We start from the raw sequence: 13,794 nt of genomic DNA, 5'->3' as shown, positions 1-13,794 counted from the left end.
TGTAAATGGGCTCCAGCAGCAGCAAGACGTCTACATTTCACTTTGTGATTCAAGTCAAGGGACAGTCTGCCGCCTGAGCACACGGCTGAGGGGCTTTCTGTCCTGTTGGGGCCTGGGCAAGGACTGTACAAGCCCCACTGGAGACCTGGCCTTTGCTCCATCTGCCAAGGGCACAAAGCTTTCAAAAAAAACCCACAAGCTTCTTAAAGGGCAGTTTCCCTCTGCCCCGTCTGCATCATACTCACAGTGTGGTTCATAAGGAGGCGGGGGGTCCCCACAAGGCACGCACTCCATGTCCTGAAATCCAACCAGCTTCGTCTTCCTATAAAACCTAGGAGAGAAGATGATCCTTGTTAGCTCTTACGTCTCAGCACGCAGTTTCAGCCAGTAAGACTTGTGTCATAGATTACCAGCAGTCTCCATTCCAGTTCTACGTCTTAAAACCAACAGAAAAGGCATGTGAAGGCTTAAGTGTAATAGCATCTTTTTTAGATACTCGTGTCCTTGGAAAGTCCATCTGATAGGCACAAACACTGAAGAAATACCAATTAGCTAAACATCACATTGTCATTTCCTCTGCTCACACTTTTTTTCTGAATTGGGGTGTTAGTGAAGGAATATGAAAATGGTGGTTTTTGATATTTCTTTTGTAATTTAAACTAAAAAAAGCTTACAAAGTGCTAGTTGTTTTTTTTTTATTTAAGCATTTATTTGTTTGAAAGAGTTACACAGAGAGGGAGAGGCAGAGAGAGAGAGAGAGAGAGAGAGAGATCTTACATCTAGTGGTTCACTCCCCAGATGGCCGCAACAGTTGGAGCTGGGCCAGGCGGTAGCCAGGAGCTTCTTCCGGGTCTCCCATGTGAGTGGCAGGGGCCCAAGCACTTGGGCCATATTCTACTGCTTTCCCAGGCACATTAGCAGGGAGCTGGATCAGTAGTGGAGCAGCTGGGACAGAGACCAGTGCCCATATGGGATGCCAGCATCACAGGTGGTGGCTTTATCTGCTACACCACAACACTGGCCTCAAAGTGCTAGTTTTTAACATTGATATGCAGCCGGCGCCGCAGCTCAACAGGCTAATCCTCCGCGTGTGGTGTTGGCACACTGGGTTCTAGTCCCGGTCGAGGCGCCGGATTCTGTTCCGGTTGCCCCTCAGCCAGGCCAGCTCTCTGCTGTGGCCAGGGAGTGCAGTGGAGGATGGCCCAGGTCCTTGGGCTCTGCACCCGCATAGGAGACCAGGAGAAGCACCTGGCTCCTGGCTTCGGATCAGCGCCATGTGCCGGCCGCAGTGCACCGGCCGCAGTGAACTGGCCGCAGCTGTCATTGGATGGTGAACCAACGGCAAAGGAAGACCTTTCTCTCTGTCTCTCTCTCTCACTGTCCACTCTGCCTGTCAAAAATTAAAAAAGAAAAATAAAAACATTGATATGATATGCAGATACAAAAAAGCCAAGCAAATCATAAAACCCATGGAAAACTGCAGAGATACTCATGCACTCTTGAAATGGGGATGTCTTCTTAAGCATGATAAGAAAACCTGGAGCCAGAGTGAAAGAGATGAACAACTTTGACCACCACCACCACCACACACACACACACACACACACACACAGGTTTTAAACACATCTGAACAGCAAAAACAAACTAATAAGGCACCATGAAGAGTCAACAAGCAGAAGAAAACTGTACAATTGTTCCAATTACACTACTATGTATAATTTAAGTTTAACATTGAATACGGTGAAGGTAAACACAACAACTGAAAAACAGGCAAAAAAAAAAAATGTGTACATTCTCAAAAGAACATTTCATAATGTAAACTGTTCCCAACTAAAATCAAAAAGCATGATGCTATTATAAATTTTAAAAACTTAATATTAAAGTGTTTCACTTCATTACTAATCAAATAAATATAAGTTGGAGGGAAATGTATCATTTTTACTTAGAAAAATTGGAAAAATTTTGATGTAAGCATAGGCAAATAGGCATGTATATAAATATAAATATATATAGATAGCCATTTGGAATATACATGGCCATTGTTAGGAGTGCAATTTATCACTACATCATCAGAACCAATAAAACAGTTAACTTTCTTTATCCAGTAATTTCATATCTAGAAATTTATCCTAAAGAAATAACCGACTGGGTAAAGCTGTCTGTGTAAGACGACAATCACAGCATTGCTTATAAAAGAAGTCAATCAGGCACAAGTGTGCACAATCCCCGGGTCCACCATTGGAAATGACCAGTCTTGGCAGACCCTAAGCAAGGGAACACTAGGCAGCCTTCAGAATGATGATGTGGTTCTACCATGCACGTTGTTAGGTTAACTAAATATTAAGTGAAAAGGAAATGCATATATAATATTCTGTTGTGCAAACACAGTGCTACAGATTCTTTTTAATAATTTATGGATGATGATACAAATGCTTATGTGGATATATGTACACTGAAAAATGTTTGGAAGGATATTATATCCTAAATATTAACAGTAGCTACTTTAGATGGTGGGAATTCAAATGATTTTTTTCATGTTTCTATGACAAAAATAGTGATATGGAGACTAATTGCTGGAAGACAGGCTGGTGTAATTATTTTGTGAACTCAGATAATGCAGTAACAAATCTATATCACCTCCATGATTCAGGCAAAATTTGCATTTGAAATTAGGTAGGGTATTTCAAATGCCCAAGTACATTCCACAATTGCTCAACATTCTCTTCCTATTTGATTATGAAAATCTGTCCAAATGATATGTAACTCAGTGACTTCCCACTAGATTTTCATAAAAATGGTGAAAAGGCAGCCTATGGAAATGGAAAAAAATTTGCAAATCATGAGGGGCTAATTCCAGATTATACAAAGAACTCTTACAACTCAACAGCAAACAAATAGATCTGGTTAAAAAATGGGCAAACAACTTTAGCAGACATTCTTCCAAAGATGACACACACATGATCGACATCCAAATGAAAAAGATGCTAAGGGGAAATCGTTTGGCCTAGTGGTGAAGCCACCAGTTGGGAACCCACTTCCATGGTGGAATGGCTGGGTTTGACTCCTGGTTCCAGCTCCTGAATCCCATTTACACTGATACAGATCCAGGGAGGCAGTGGTGACGCTCAAGTGATTGGATCCCTGCCACCCACGTGGGAGACCTGGACTGAGCTCCCGGCTCCTGGTTTCCATCCTGGCTGGGAGTGTGCTGGGGGTGCCTTATGGGCATTTGGAGAATAAAGCAATGAATATGAGCTCTTTCTCAAATAACTAAAAAAAAATCTCAAAATAAAGAAATATATGGCAGTCTATCAAAAAATAGAAAAGATGCTCAACATCACTAATCATTAGGGAGCTGCAATTAAAACCACGGGGAAGTCGCTTCACAGCCATCACACGGGTTACCATCAACCATACACAGGAAACCCCGGATGGAAAATCACAAGTGCTGGAGAGGATGCGGAAACTGGAATCTGTGCAGTACTGGAGGGACTGTAAAATGGTGCAAATGCTGTGAAAGCAGTATTTCCTCAAACCACTGAAAACAAGGCTACCCCCTGATCCAGCGACACTGTTTCTGGATTTATACACAAAGGTCTTCCAGGCAGGGTCTTGAAGAGATATTCGCACCTTCATGCCCACTGCAGCATCATTCACAATAGCCAAGAGGTGGAAGAAACCCCAATGTCCACTGATACATGCATGGCTAAACAAAATGTGGTATATACATACAACGGGGTGGTATTAAGGAAGCTAATCCTGTCACATGCTACAGCATAAAGAACCTTGGGAACATTACCCTGGGGGAAATCAGGCAGTCACAGAAAGATACACATTGCATGTGTCCACTTAGAGCAGTCAAAGTCACAGAAACAAAGCAGAGAGAGGCTACTGGGGCAGCGGGGGAGGGGGAAAGGGAAAGTTGTCTAATGGAGTTGCAGTTTGGGAAGCTGAACAAGGTTTGGAGATGTGTTTTACAGCACTGTGAACACACTTCACACAATGGAATACCACACTTCAAAGTGGTTAGCATGGGAGGTCAGTGCTGTGGTGCAGGGGTGCCCCCGGTGACACTGGGAGCCCACGATGGAGTGCTGGTTGGAGTTCCAGCTGCTTGGTTTCATCTAGCCACCTACTGATGTGCCTGGGAAGGCAGCAGATGATGGGCCCCTGACACCCATGTGGAGGCCTAGCTGGAGTTTCTGGCTCCTGGCTTCCATGTGGAGAGTAAACCAGCGAAAGGCAATGCTCTCTCTCACTCTCTCTCTCTCTGTATGTCTCTACTTCTCTGCCTTTCAAATAAATCTTTTAAAAAACAGTTAAGATGATAAATCTTATGCTTTTTTGTTTCTTTAACCATGAAAATATAACAAAAATCATGGGACAATAAGAGTAAACTTTCTTTAAGATTGAATATATACACACTGATATTTTTTATTCCTTTAAGCCAGAAACCTTGCCAAACTATAAACTGCTCAAGTTAAATACTGACAAAGTCTAAGTTTTTTTTTTATTCATTAAACTCATTTTATGTAAGACCCAATAAAGTGAAAAGTTACTTAACATTTTCAACAAATATTTAGGATAGAGAAATACAACCTTTAAAACTTTTTGAAGTGAAAAAAGAAAAACTGTGACATATTGGAAATCAAGCATAGGCATTATTTAACATGTTTAAAGTAAAGAATTCCGCCTGTGATGGAACAGTTTGAGGTCCAAACTTTCTCTGACAAGTTCCTGAAACATGCTTGCCAAAAATGTATTTGTGAAGACATATTGAGTTCGAGGAGCAGCACACAAGTGAGGCTGGAGGAGGTGAGCAGTCAGGTCATGTTCTGAGTGACCATTAAACTGAATAACTGGAAATAATGAGAACTGCAGATAGGAAGGAGGTTTCGTGGTGTTAGCACTCCCTGCCCAGTGCGGTACGTCTCACAGCAGAAAGGATGCTTTGCTTAGGGGAGGCTCTGCCTGCAGCTAGCAAGAGCACAAAAGCACTCAGAACCCACTCGGCTTCCTTCTTTATTCCAGCAGTTTGGAGGCAGACTCTCAGATTTTGATAACCACTGCAAAATTTTCAAAATTAGCAACTGACTCTTTTTTTTTTTTTTTTTTTTTTTTTGACAGGCAGAGTGGACAGTGAGAGAGGGAGACAGAGAGAAAGGTCTTCTTTTGCCATTGGTTCACCCTCCAATGGCCGCCGTGGCCAGTGCACCGCGCTGATCCGATGGCAGGAGCCAGGAGCCAGGTACTTCTCCTGGTCTCTCTTGGGGTGCAGGGCCCAAGCACTTGGGCCATCCTCCACTGCCTTCCCTGGCCACAGCAGAGAGCTGGCCTGGAAGAGGGGCAACCGGGACAGAATCCGGCGCCCCGACCAGGACTAGAACCCGGAGTGCTGGCGCCGCAAGGCGGAGGATTAGCCTAGTGAGCCGTGGCGCCGGCCCTGACTCACTTTTTCCACTCAGTTCAAAGTGAGATTAAGGTCAGAATCTTAAAAGCATAGGATATCTGCTGAAGTACCAGTTATGTAATAATGATTAAAGACATTGGTTTTTCAAAAAATTTCCTTGAGAGGCAGAAAAACAGAGAGACAGACAGCTGCCTCCCCTGACTTACTCCCCAAATGCCTGCAACAGCCGGGAGCTGGGCTGGGGCCAGTGAGGAGCCAGGAATGCAATTCACATCTCCCACAGGAGTGGCAGGAGCCGTTACTTAAGCTGTCACCACTGCCTCCCCAGTCCTTCCTTGGCAGGAGCTAGCGCCAGAATTTGAATCCAGGCACTCTGATGTGGGATGTGGCCATACTAACTGCTAGGCTAAATGTCCAGTCCCCAAATACTTTCAATCCACAATTCTCAGTGTCTATGGATGTAAAAACCACTGATACAGAAGGCTGACCATATTTGCGTGTGTGTGTGTGTGTTTGTGTTTTTAATTTAAAAAAGGTTCTACAGTTTATACACCCAGGCCCCACACTGGAGTAGCGGGGTTTGGAAGGGGTTTGGATTCTCAGCTCTGGCTCCTGACTGCAGCTTCCTGCCAGGGCTGTTCCTGGGAGGCAGAGGTGATGGCTCAAGTGGTGGAGCTCCTGCCACTCACGTGGAAGCTCCTGATGTTGTCTGGGTTCCCAGCTTTGGCCCCAGCCCAGCTGTTGTGGGTACTTGGAGAGTGAACCAGTGACTGGGGAATGTTCTCTCTCTCTCTCTGCTTTGTAAATAATAACAATAACAAGAAATCCTCCACAAATTAAAATAAAAAAACTTGAAGATCCAGAAATTAGAGTTTTGTGATACAACACTCAAGAGGAGTAAATACTTAAAGACATCTAGAAATCATCAGAACTTATTCTCCTTTCTCCTTATTTTGTTTAAAACGCTATGGTTTGGGGGACACAGGAACATTTGCAACTCCATTTCCTGTTCAGGAAATACACTTTCCAAAAACTAACTAAAGTGAAAGTTACATACAAAGTGTGTGATTAAACTGGTTTCCCTATAGCACATTGTTAGATTTGACTTCTGGCTCAGAGAGCTAAAGCAAAAAGACAAAAGAAATACACACTGTCTTTCCTTTATCACAGGTTAATGAAAGGTAGCATATAAAGCCATCTGATAGGTCCAAATTCTCTTCTCTGACAGTGAATTGATAGGGAATGTTGAGCTGAACTGATTCCAAATATCACTAATTAGCCTAATAAACGCTGGGTGTGAAAACTGCAATGATAAGAAAACCTGGTTGTAGGCCATTGCTTCTCCAACCTGACAGCATCTGTGCGAGGAGAGAGCACAGCACGACCCGCGCTGGCTTCTCAGCGACCTTGCATCACCCAGTGTTGATGGCAGCAGCTCCGACCTGTGTGCTGCAATCAAGTCACGGTCAAATTCCTAAAAGCGCATGTGTTATGACACTGGATGACAACTTCATTCTCTCCTGCATTCTTGTTGCCTTCCTATTGCATGGAGTACACCATGGGCAAGAGGATGAGAAAACAGACCAGGGCCACTGGGGCATTTGGGAGCAAAGGACTGGTGGTGGGTGGGGCATGAGGGTTGAGAGGTGCAGGGCACAAAATAGGTGGAGACAGTCTTTGGATTAGTCATCAATCCAAGACTTCCAGTGAAGTCAGATACAGGCTTAAAGCACTGGGGTCAGCCGAGGACCTGAAACACTCATCCTTGCATGTACCAGCTGGCTGACCTTGGGCAAGTCCTTTATCCATGCCCAGGACCAGAGTCCTCCTTGGTAAAGAGCAGATGACATTCACCCTTCCTTTACAGAATGGTCTTGAGGACTAAATAAATTCATCTGCATAAAGTGTCCAGGACGTAATGATAAACGAGGGCTATCATGGTTACCAGAAGCAGCTATTCTTTCAGGGCTGAGTGCCAGGTCCCTTAGCAGGGAAGAGATGAGGGCATACGAGTCATGCAAAGCTCTTGCTGGCCCGGGAGCCCAGGAACTGGCAATCACGTCCACTTCTTTGTAGCAACCGCTGTAGAACCACCACTCTGCTGGACACTTCACATACATTGTATTTTCAATCCTAACAATTCTGCAGGTTGGTATGATTATCAGCTGATCTTACAGGGGAGAAGAATGGGCGTCAGGGTAGCAGGTACCAGGCCCAGGGTCACTGCACATATCCCTGAACAGGGCCTTGCTCTCTCTCTCACCACGCAGACTGTGGGCACAGAGAGGCCTTCCTTGCTGCCTGGAAGGAGGCAGCTGGTACTCTGTTGGCCTGAACTTCTGAGCAGCAGCAGCAGCAGCAGCAGCAGCAGCAGCAGATCTTGTGAGAGGAGGCTGGGGCTGAAGAAGACATCAGAAATCACAAAGCCGCCATCACACTGGACTCTGCCATCATCTCCCTGGAAGCAATGTGCATTTTGTTCCTTTTCTGTCTACCTGAGTTTTCCTGACTGTGAAATGGGTTTCAACTGTTTGCCTTCTGTTACAGCAACACAGTCCAGCTGGGAGAGTATTTTTAAAACACTCTGGAAAGACCTGGGTAAAAGTCACTCTATAATTATCAACTGCCTCATACATTAAAGCTGGCTCAGAAAGGATGTAACTTTAAACTAATCACATAAATAAACTGTGACACATCACTCAAATGTCTATTCATTTATAACTTTCCCGCATCTAAGTGTTTACTTAAAGAATGAACAAATACTGTAGAAACTAAAGCCGCAGGCTCGGATGTCAATGCAAGGGGTTAAGCACACGGAACCATGTGTGGTGGGCGGCCCCTGGGGAGCCCTGTCTCTCCTATCCCAGCAGCACACACTCTTGGAAAAAGCCCAGGAGGTGCCTTTAAAAAAAAAAAAGCTTTGGCTTTAATTATTTATTTTTACTTGAAAGGCAGAGGGACAGAGCAGAGAGGGACAGAGACAGACATAGATCTTTCATCTGTTGGTTCATTCCCTGGCTGGGCCAGGCTGCAGTCAGAAGCCTGGAACTCAATCTCCCATGTGGACGGCAGAGACCCAAGTCCTTGATCCATTTCCACTGTCTCCTAGTAGGGAACAGGAATCAGAAGCAAAGCCAGGACTCAGATCCAAGCAAGGTACTCCAGCTTGCAACGCGAGCCTCCTAAGTCGCATCTTAACTGCTGCACCAAACACCACCTCGTGGCTTTTAAAAGCCAAGTCCTTGGGTCCTGCCTCCCCCACTCTCTCGGGCACTGCCTACCTCAGCCCATGCACCCCTCGTGCACCTCCTCTTCTTACCACCCCCTAGACGAAGAGGGTGCACACATACACACTTTCATCAGAGAATTACAGGAAACAATAGAGCTGGGTCAGATCTTCAGTTCATATTCTTGAATTTGCACAAGATCTAAACCCTGGGTGACGACACTCATAAATGCCATCACACATAGGTCTGAGATTATAGGTCAGTGCTTTGGCTTCAATGACACATGTATTTAGATACAATTCACGAGGCACACAATTTACCCAACTCGAGTGTACAATTCAACGGCGTTTAGTATATTCTCAGTGGCGAAACCATCACCAGGGTCAGTCTTAGCACAGGAGAACTTGTAGCCTTTAGCTACCACCCGCCCCATTCTTCCCAGCCCTGCCAAACCCTAGCCCCGAGCAACCACTAATTTATCTTTTGTCTCTAGAGAGAAATTCTGGACATTTCATGCAAATGGAATCACAGATCCGGTCTTCTGTGACCTGATGCTTTCACTTAGCATGCTTTCTGGGTTCACCACGCTGTAGCACGTGCCAGAATTTCTTTCTTTTTTCTTGCAGATTGATATTTGATTGTTCAAATACACCCTGCTTTGTTGACCCAATCGTCATCAGCTGATGGCCACATGGGTAGGCAGGCTGAGACAGAACACCATAGGTGGGCAGTTTACAAAGAACACAAGTTTACTTCTCAGGGCTCTATCTAGGGTCTGGGACGCCCCAGATCAGGGCACCAGCACCTGGTATCTGACGAGACCTTTCCTGCTGCGTCTCTGGCAGAGGTGGCAGGACCCAGAAGGGACTCACAATAAATTAGGTGCCTAATCCCCTTATGAAGGGGAGGCACCTTCAAGACCCATTTCCCTCTTCAAGGCCACGGCTTTGGCCTTTGACACTGGCAACAGGCGACTGTTGAGGAGACACATACAAACTGTGGCAGTCTTCTGGTTATCATGCAGAGTGCTGCTATGGACATTAGCGTACGAGTTTTGTGTGCACAGGAGTTTCGAGTTCTCTCGGTTATATATCTAGGCGTGGAACTGTTGGGTCACAAGGTAACTCAATGTTTGACTTTCCGTGGAAATGCCAAACTGTTTTCCAATGCGGCTATGCCATTTCATGTTCCCACCAACAGCGTGCAAAGGTTCCAGTCTCTCCACATCCTTGTCGACACTTGCTTTGTTACCTTTTGGACCATATCCATCTTTGTGGGTATGAAACGTGTGATTTCAATTAGCATAGCACTGATGATTCATGACACTATTTTCCATGTGCTTACTGGCCATTTGTGTATCTTCTTTGGAGACTTGTCTACTCAGATCCTTTAACTGGATATTTGTCTTTTCAGTAGTGACCTGTAAGACTTGCTCACGTACTCTAGATAAGATATTCCCTTATCAGATGCATGGTCTGCCAAGATCCTCTCCCATTCTGTGGGCTGTCTTTTCACGTGTGATGGTGCCCTTTGAAGTACAAGAGCTTCTCATTTTGATTTAGTCCGACATAGCTCCTGCTTCTTCTGTTGCCTGTGTTTCTGGTGTGAAGACACTACTTTTGCTGTTTCTTAGATGCACAAGATCATGCTTAAGCCACTAAGCTATTTCCTACCCTGTTTCTTCCCTTCAGGCTCATGGGTCTTTATCTCCCTCTCTGATCTCAACAGGAGCCCCACTGGACATCAGATTAAAACCACCGAGTCTGGTGGTTGAGTCTGGTTTGAGTCTTTGTCTGTAGCACCTTAGACATAGATTCTGATGTTACCTTCCCTGAATATGACCCTAAACATCGCCACATACAGGCTCAGTGACCTTGCCTGAATAATCTTAAAAATTGATAAGGCCCAGTTTCCAAAAACTCTAAAAAATAATTCGTGTAGGCGCCAGTGTTGTGGCACAGTGGGTTAAGCTGCCACATGTAACACTGGCATACCATATCGGAGCACTGGCTGGAGTCCCAGCTGCTCCGATCCAGCTCTCTGCTAAAGTGCCTGAGGAAGCAGAAGAGGAAGATCCAAGTGCCTGGGCCTCTGACACCCACATGGGAGACCAGGATGGAGTTTTGGGCTCCTGGTTTTTGATCTGGATCAGCCTTGGCCTTTGTGGCCATCTGGAGAGTGAACCAGCAGAGGAAAGATATCTCTCTCTCTCTCTCTCTCTCCTTCCCTCCCTCTGCTGTATCATTAAGTTATCATGTTTCTCTGCTGTATCTCTTTCCCTCCCCCCTAGTGTGGCACTATCTCTTTATTCCCTTACAAATAGGCGAATAGGTGGCTTCCCCCACCCCAGCTCCTCCCCTGTCCAGCATCCCCCAGCTGTCTGTTGTATCTGGCACATCTGCCCAGTGGCTACTCAGAAGCATTCAACACTTCAGCATCCCTCCTCCTGGGCTTCCCACTTCCCCTGGCCCAGGTGTGCTTCCCTCCAAACAGAGAGGAAGACAGCACAACGGGTCAGGCATGACCTCGTGCAGAGCCTCAACAACTATGGAGCTGAAAAAGTCACGGTCTATCCCCCTAAACACAGGCAACAAAAGGAAGCAGTTATGTGGACTTTACTGAAATGAAAAGCTCTACGCTTCAAGAGATGCCAGCAAAGAAGTGAAGACAACCCACGGAATGGGAGAAATCACTGGCAACTTGTGTGTGATAAGGGCCGTGTTGTCTGGATTATCGGAAGGATTCATACGGCTCGATATTCAAGATGTCCATTGATGGGGCCGGCACTGTGCCTCACTAGGTTAAGCCTCCGCCTGTGGTGCTGGCACCCCACATGGGCGCCGGATTCTGTCCCGGTTGCTCCTCTTCCAGGCCAGCTCTCTGCTGTGGCCCGGAAAGGCGGTGGAGAATGGCCCAAGTGCTTGGGCCCTGCACCCGCATGGGAGACCAGGAAAAGCACCTGTCTCCTGGCTTCGGATTGGCGCAGCACCACCCATAGCGGCCATTTGGTGGGTGAACCAATGGAAGGAAGACCTTTCTCTATGTCTGTCTCTCTCTCTCACTGTCTAACTGTACCTGTCAAAAAAAAAAAAAAAGTCTATTGACAGCTTTCGCCACTCACACCTGCTCACTTCTCTCTTCTCCTCCCTTCCTTTGCTACTCCCTTGGCCTCTCGAAGTTTCTTCCTCATGGCCACCTTGGGGCCTCACCCTGGATGTTCCTTCATGCACAACCTTCTTCCTCCACATACCTGCTTGGCTGACTGCCTCATCTCCTTCAAGTCCTTGCTCAGATCTCACCTTTGCAGTCAAGCCGACTCTCATTCCCAAATCCAACACAACAGCTTGCCTACTCATCACCATGGGCCCGTCTAATCCCCTCCTCTGCTTCCGCTGTCTTCTTCCCCCACAGTGACCACATTTCTGTGTACTTTATTTCTTCATCAGTTATTATTAAAGACTCGACTAGGATGTAAACCCTACATGGGCAGGGATCTTTGCCACTTTGTCCTGTGAGATATCCGAAGCACTACAGCAAAGCCCTGCAGCTGCTCAGCACGTATCTGCTGCCATGGTTGCAGGGTGGTGGTTTCCACTGCTCTGATTGCTAACGAGGATGGATGTCTTCACATGATCAATAGTTACATGTCTCCTCCTTTTGTGCATTGCCTGTTCATTTTCCCGTCCATTTTTCTTTTTCACTGATCCGTTCGCAGGAACTCTATAGATTTTCACCACATGGATCCTTTGTTAGTGCGCCTATTCATTTTATGTACAACCAGTGTCCATCGCATGGCAGGCACAGATAGTCCAGTGGTGAATGTTGAGATGAGAAGCACCGATCACTCTACTTTGTCTTGGGGTTGATATCTGTGTGCACACGAGTTTGGAAAGGAACCACAGAAATGCCTTTAAAAATAATTAAATAAATAAGGCAGGGAAGAAACCATCGACTCACCCCGGCAAGCAGTCCCCACACACGGCGTCACTGGTGACGGAGCAATTTGCCTTCTGAAAGCGGTTTGCAAGCGCACAGTCCAGACACGGCTTGCATTTCTGGAAGCCCCAGTCCTCCTTGAACCTGTGCGGCCGGCATGTCACACAGTGTGCATCCTCCCCGTAGCCGAAGCCACATTCCTGTGGGGATTAACAGGCAATAGAAAGCTATTCAGACTTCGCAAGCATGTAAAAGGAAAGCCGCTGGGATAAAACGAAAAGAGCTGGTCTAATAATTACCAAGTGTAGGCCTTCCTGTGTACAAAGGCAGCGCTTTCAGCAAGTTCAAATGTGTCTTCCACTGCTAATAATCTCTCTTACTCCGATAAGTATACTCAGTCATCCACTTTATTCAAGAAGCCATGAGCATGTGAATCACAAAAGGTCTCAGGACCCCCTCTGTGGCATTATTGCTAGCTGATGGCAGAATTATGGCCCTTTCTTCTTTGCTAATTAAGCCGGTCATGTGAACGTTCAGGCGCTCAGGCCCGGTGACACATTCAGAACACTTAGTCACTTACCAAGGCAGAAAATAAGTACTTGGAGATCAAGGGTGATAGCGTAGAAAATGAGGATAACGGCACAGGCGTTTCATAAGCTTGCAAGCCCAGAAACCCACCCAACAGATACATTTTGAAATCATTTCCTTGACACGTTTGGCAATTGAATATTTTCTCAGACTTGTGCCTATTTGTGAAAAGAATGCTAAATTCTTGTTCAGACAAAACTCTGCGGCACTAAAGGTTGCAAGCTTTTTTAGGTATGGGCATCAGGACGCAGCCCTATTTTTCAAGGTTGAGCGGAACAAATGACTCCCTAGACCCACAGTGTTCATTTCCAAGTTCAACAATTAGATACATGACAGCACAGCCTATAATGTAATTATAATGTAACCACACACACGAAAAAAACAGTGCTGATATGTTTTCATGATAGTTTGAAAATGTTATGATGTGAAATTAGACATATGATCCCACTGCTTACCAACACCATAATAATGCATCCTTACACATTCTCTCAGTCACACTCCTTCCCAATCCGGAGGGAGCTTCAGAAAAGGCATGTAATGTAAACAAAGTGACAGAAGTCGTGTTAGAATCAGGATTTGAACCTACACAGTTTAATTCCAGAGTCAGACTTCATAACCCCTAAGCTGTAGGGT

The 13,794-nt window shown here is 45.7% G+C and overlaps 1 protein-coding gene across 3 annotated transcripts in view; it reads right to left on the bottom strand.

Annotated features, from left to right (window-relative positions):
• Positions 1-13,794, bottom strand: part of TNFRSF19 (TNF receptor superfamily member 19) — a 105,113-nt gene that overhangs the window by 50,405 nt on the left and 40,914 nt on the right. For all 3 annotated transcript variants that reach the window (XM_008259905.5, XM_008259906.5, XM_008259904.5), the window contains exons 4-5: positions 12,595-12,773; positions 246-331 (exon numbers count right to left, since the gene is read on the bottom strand). In XM_008259905.5, coding sequence (XP_008258127.3) covers positions 246-331; positions 12,595-12,773 — 265 coding nt within the window. The remainder of the gene's footprint in view (positions 1-245; positions 332-12,594; positions 12,774-13,794) is intronic.

The sequence above is a fragment of the Oryctolagus cuniculus genome, chromosome 9 (genome assembly GCF_051225735.1).
Source record: "Oryctolagus cuniculus isolate XC-2025 breed Fujian yellow rabbit chromosome 9, ASM5122573v1, whole genome shotgun sequence".
Lineage (NCBI taxonomy): Eukaryota > Metazoa > Chordata > Mammalia > Lagomorpha > Leporidae > Oryctolagus > Oryctolagus cuniculus.
Note: the sequence above shows the minus strand (reverse complement) of the source record. Positions and strands in the feature narration are given on the sequence as shown.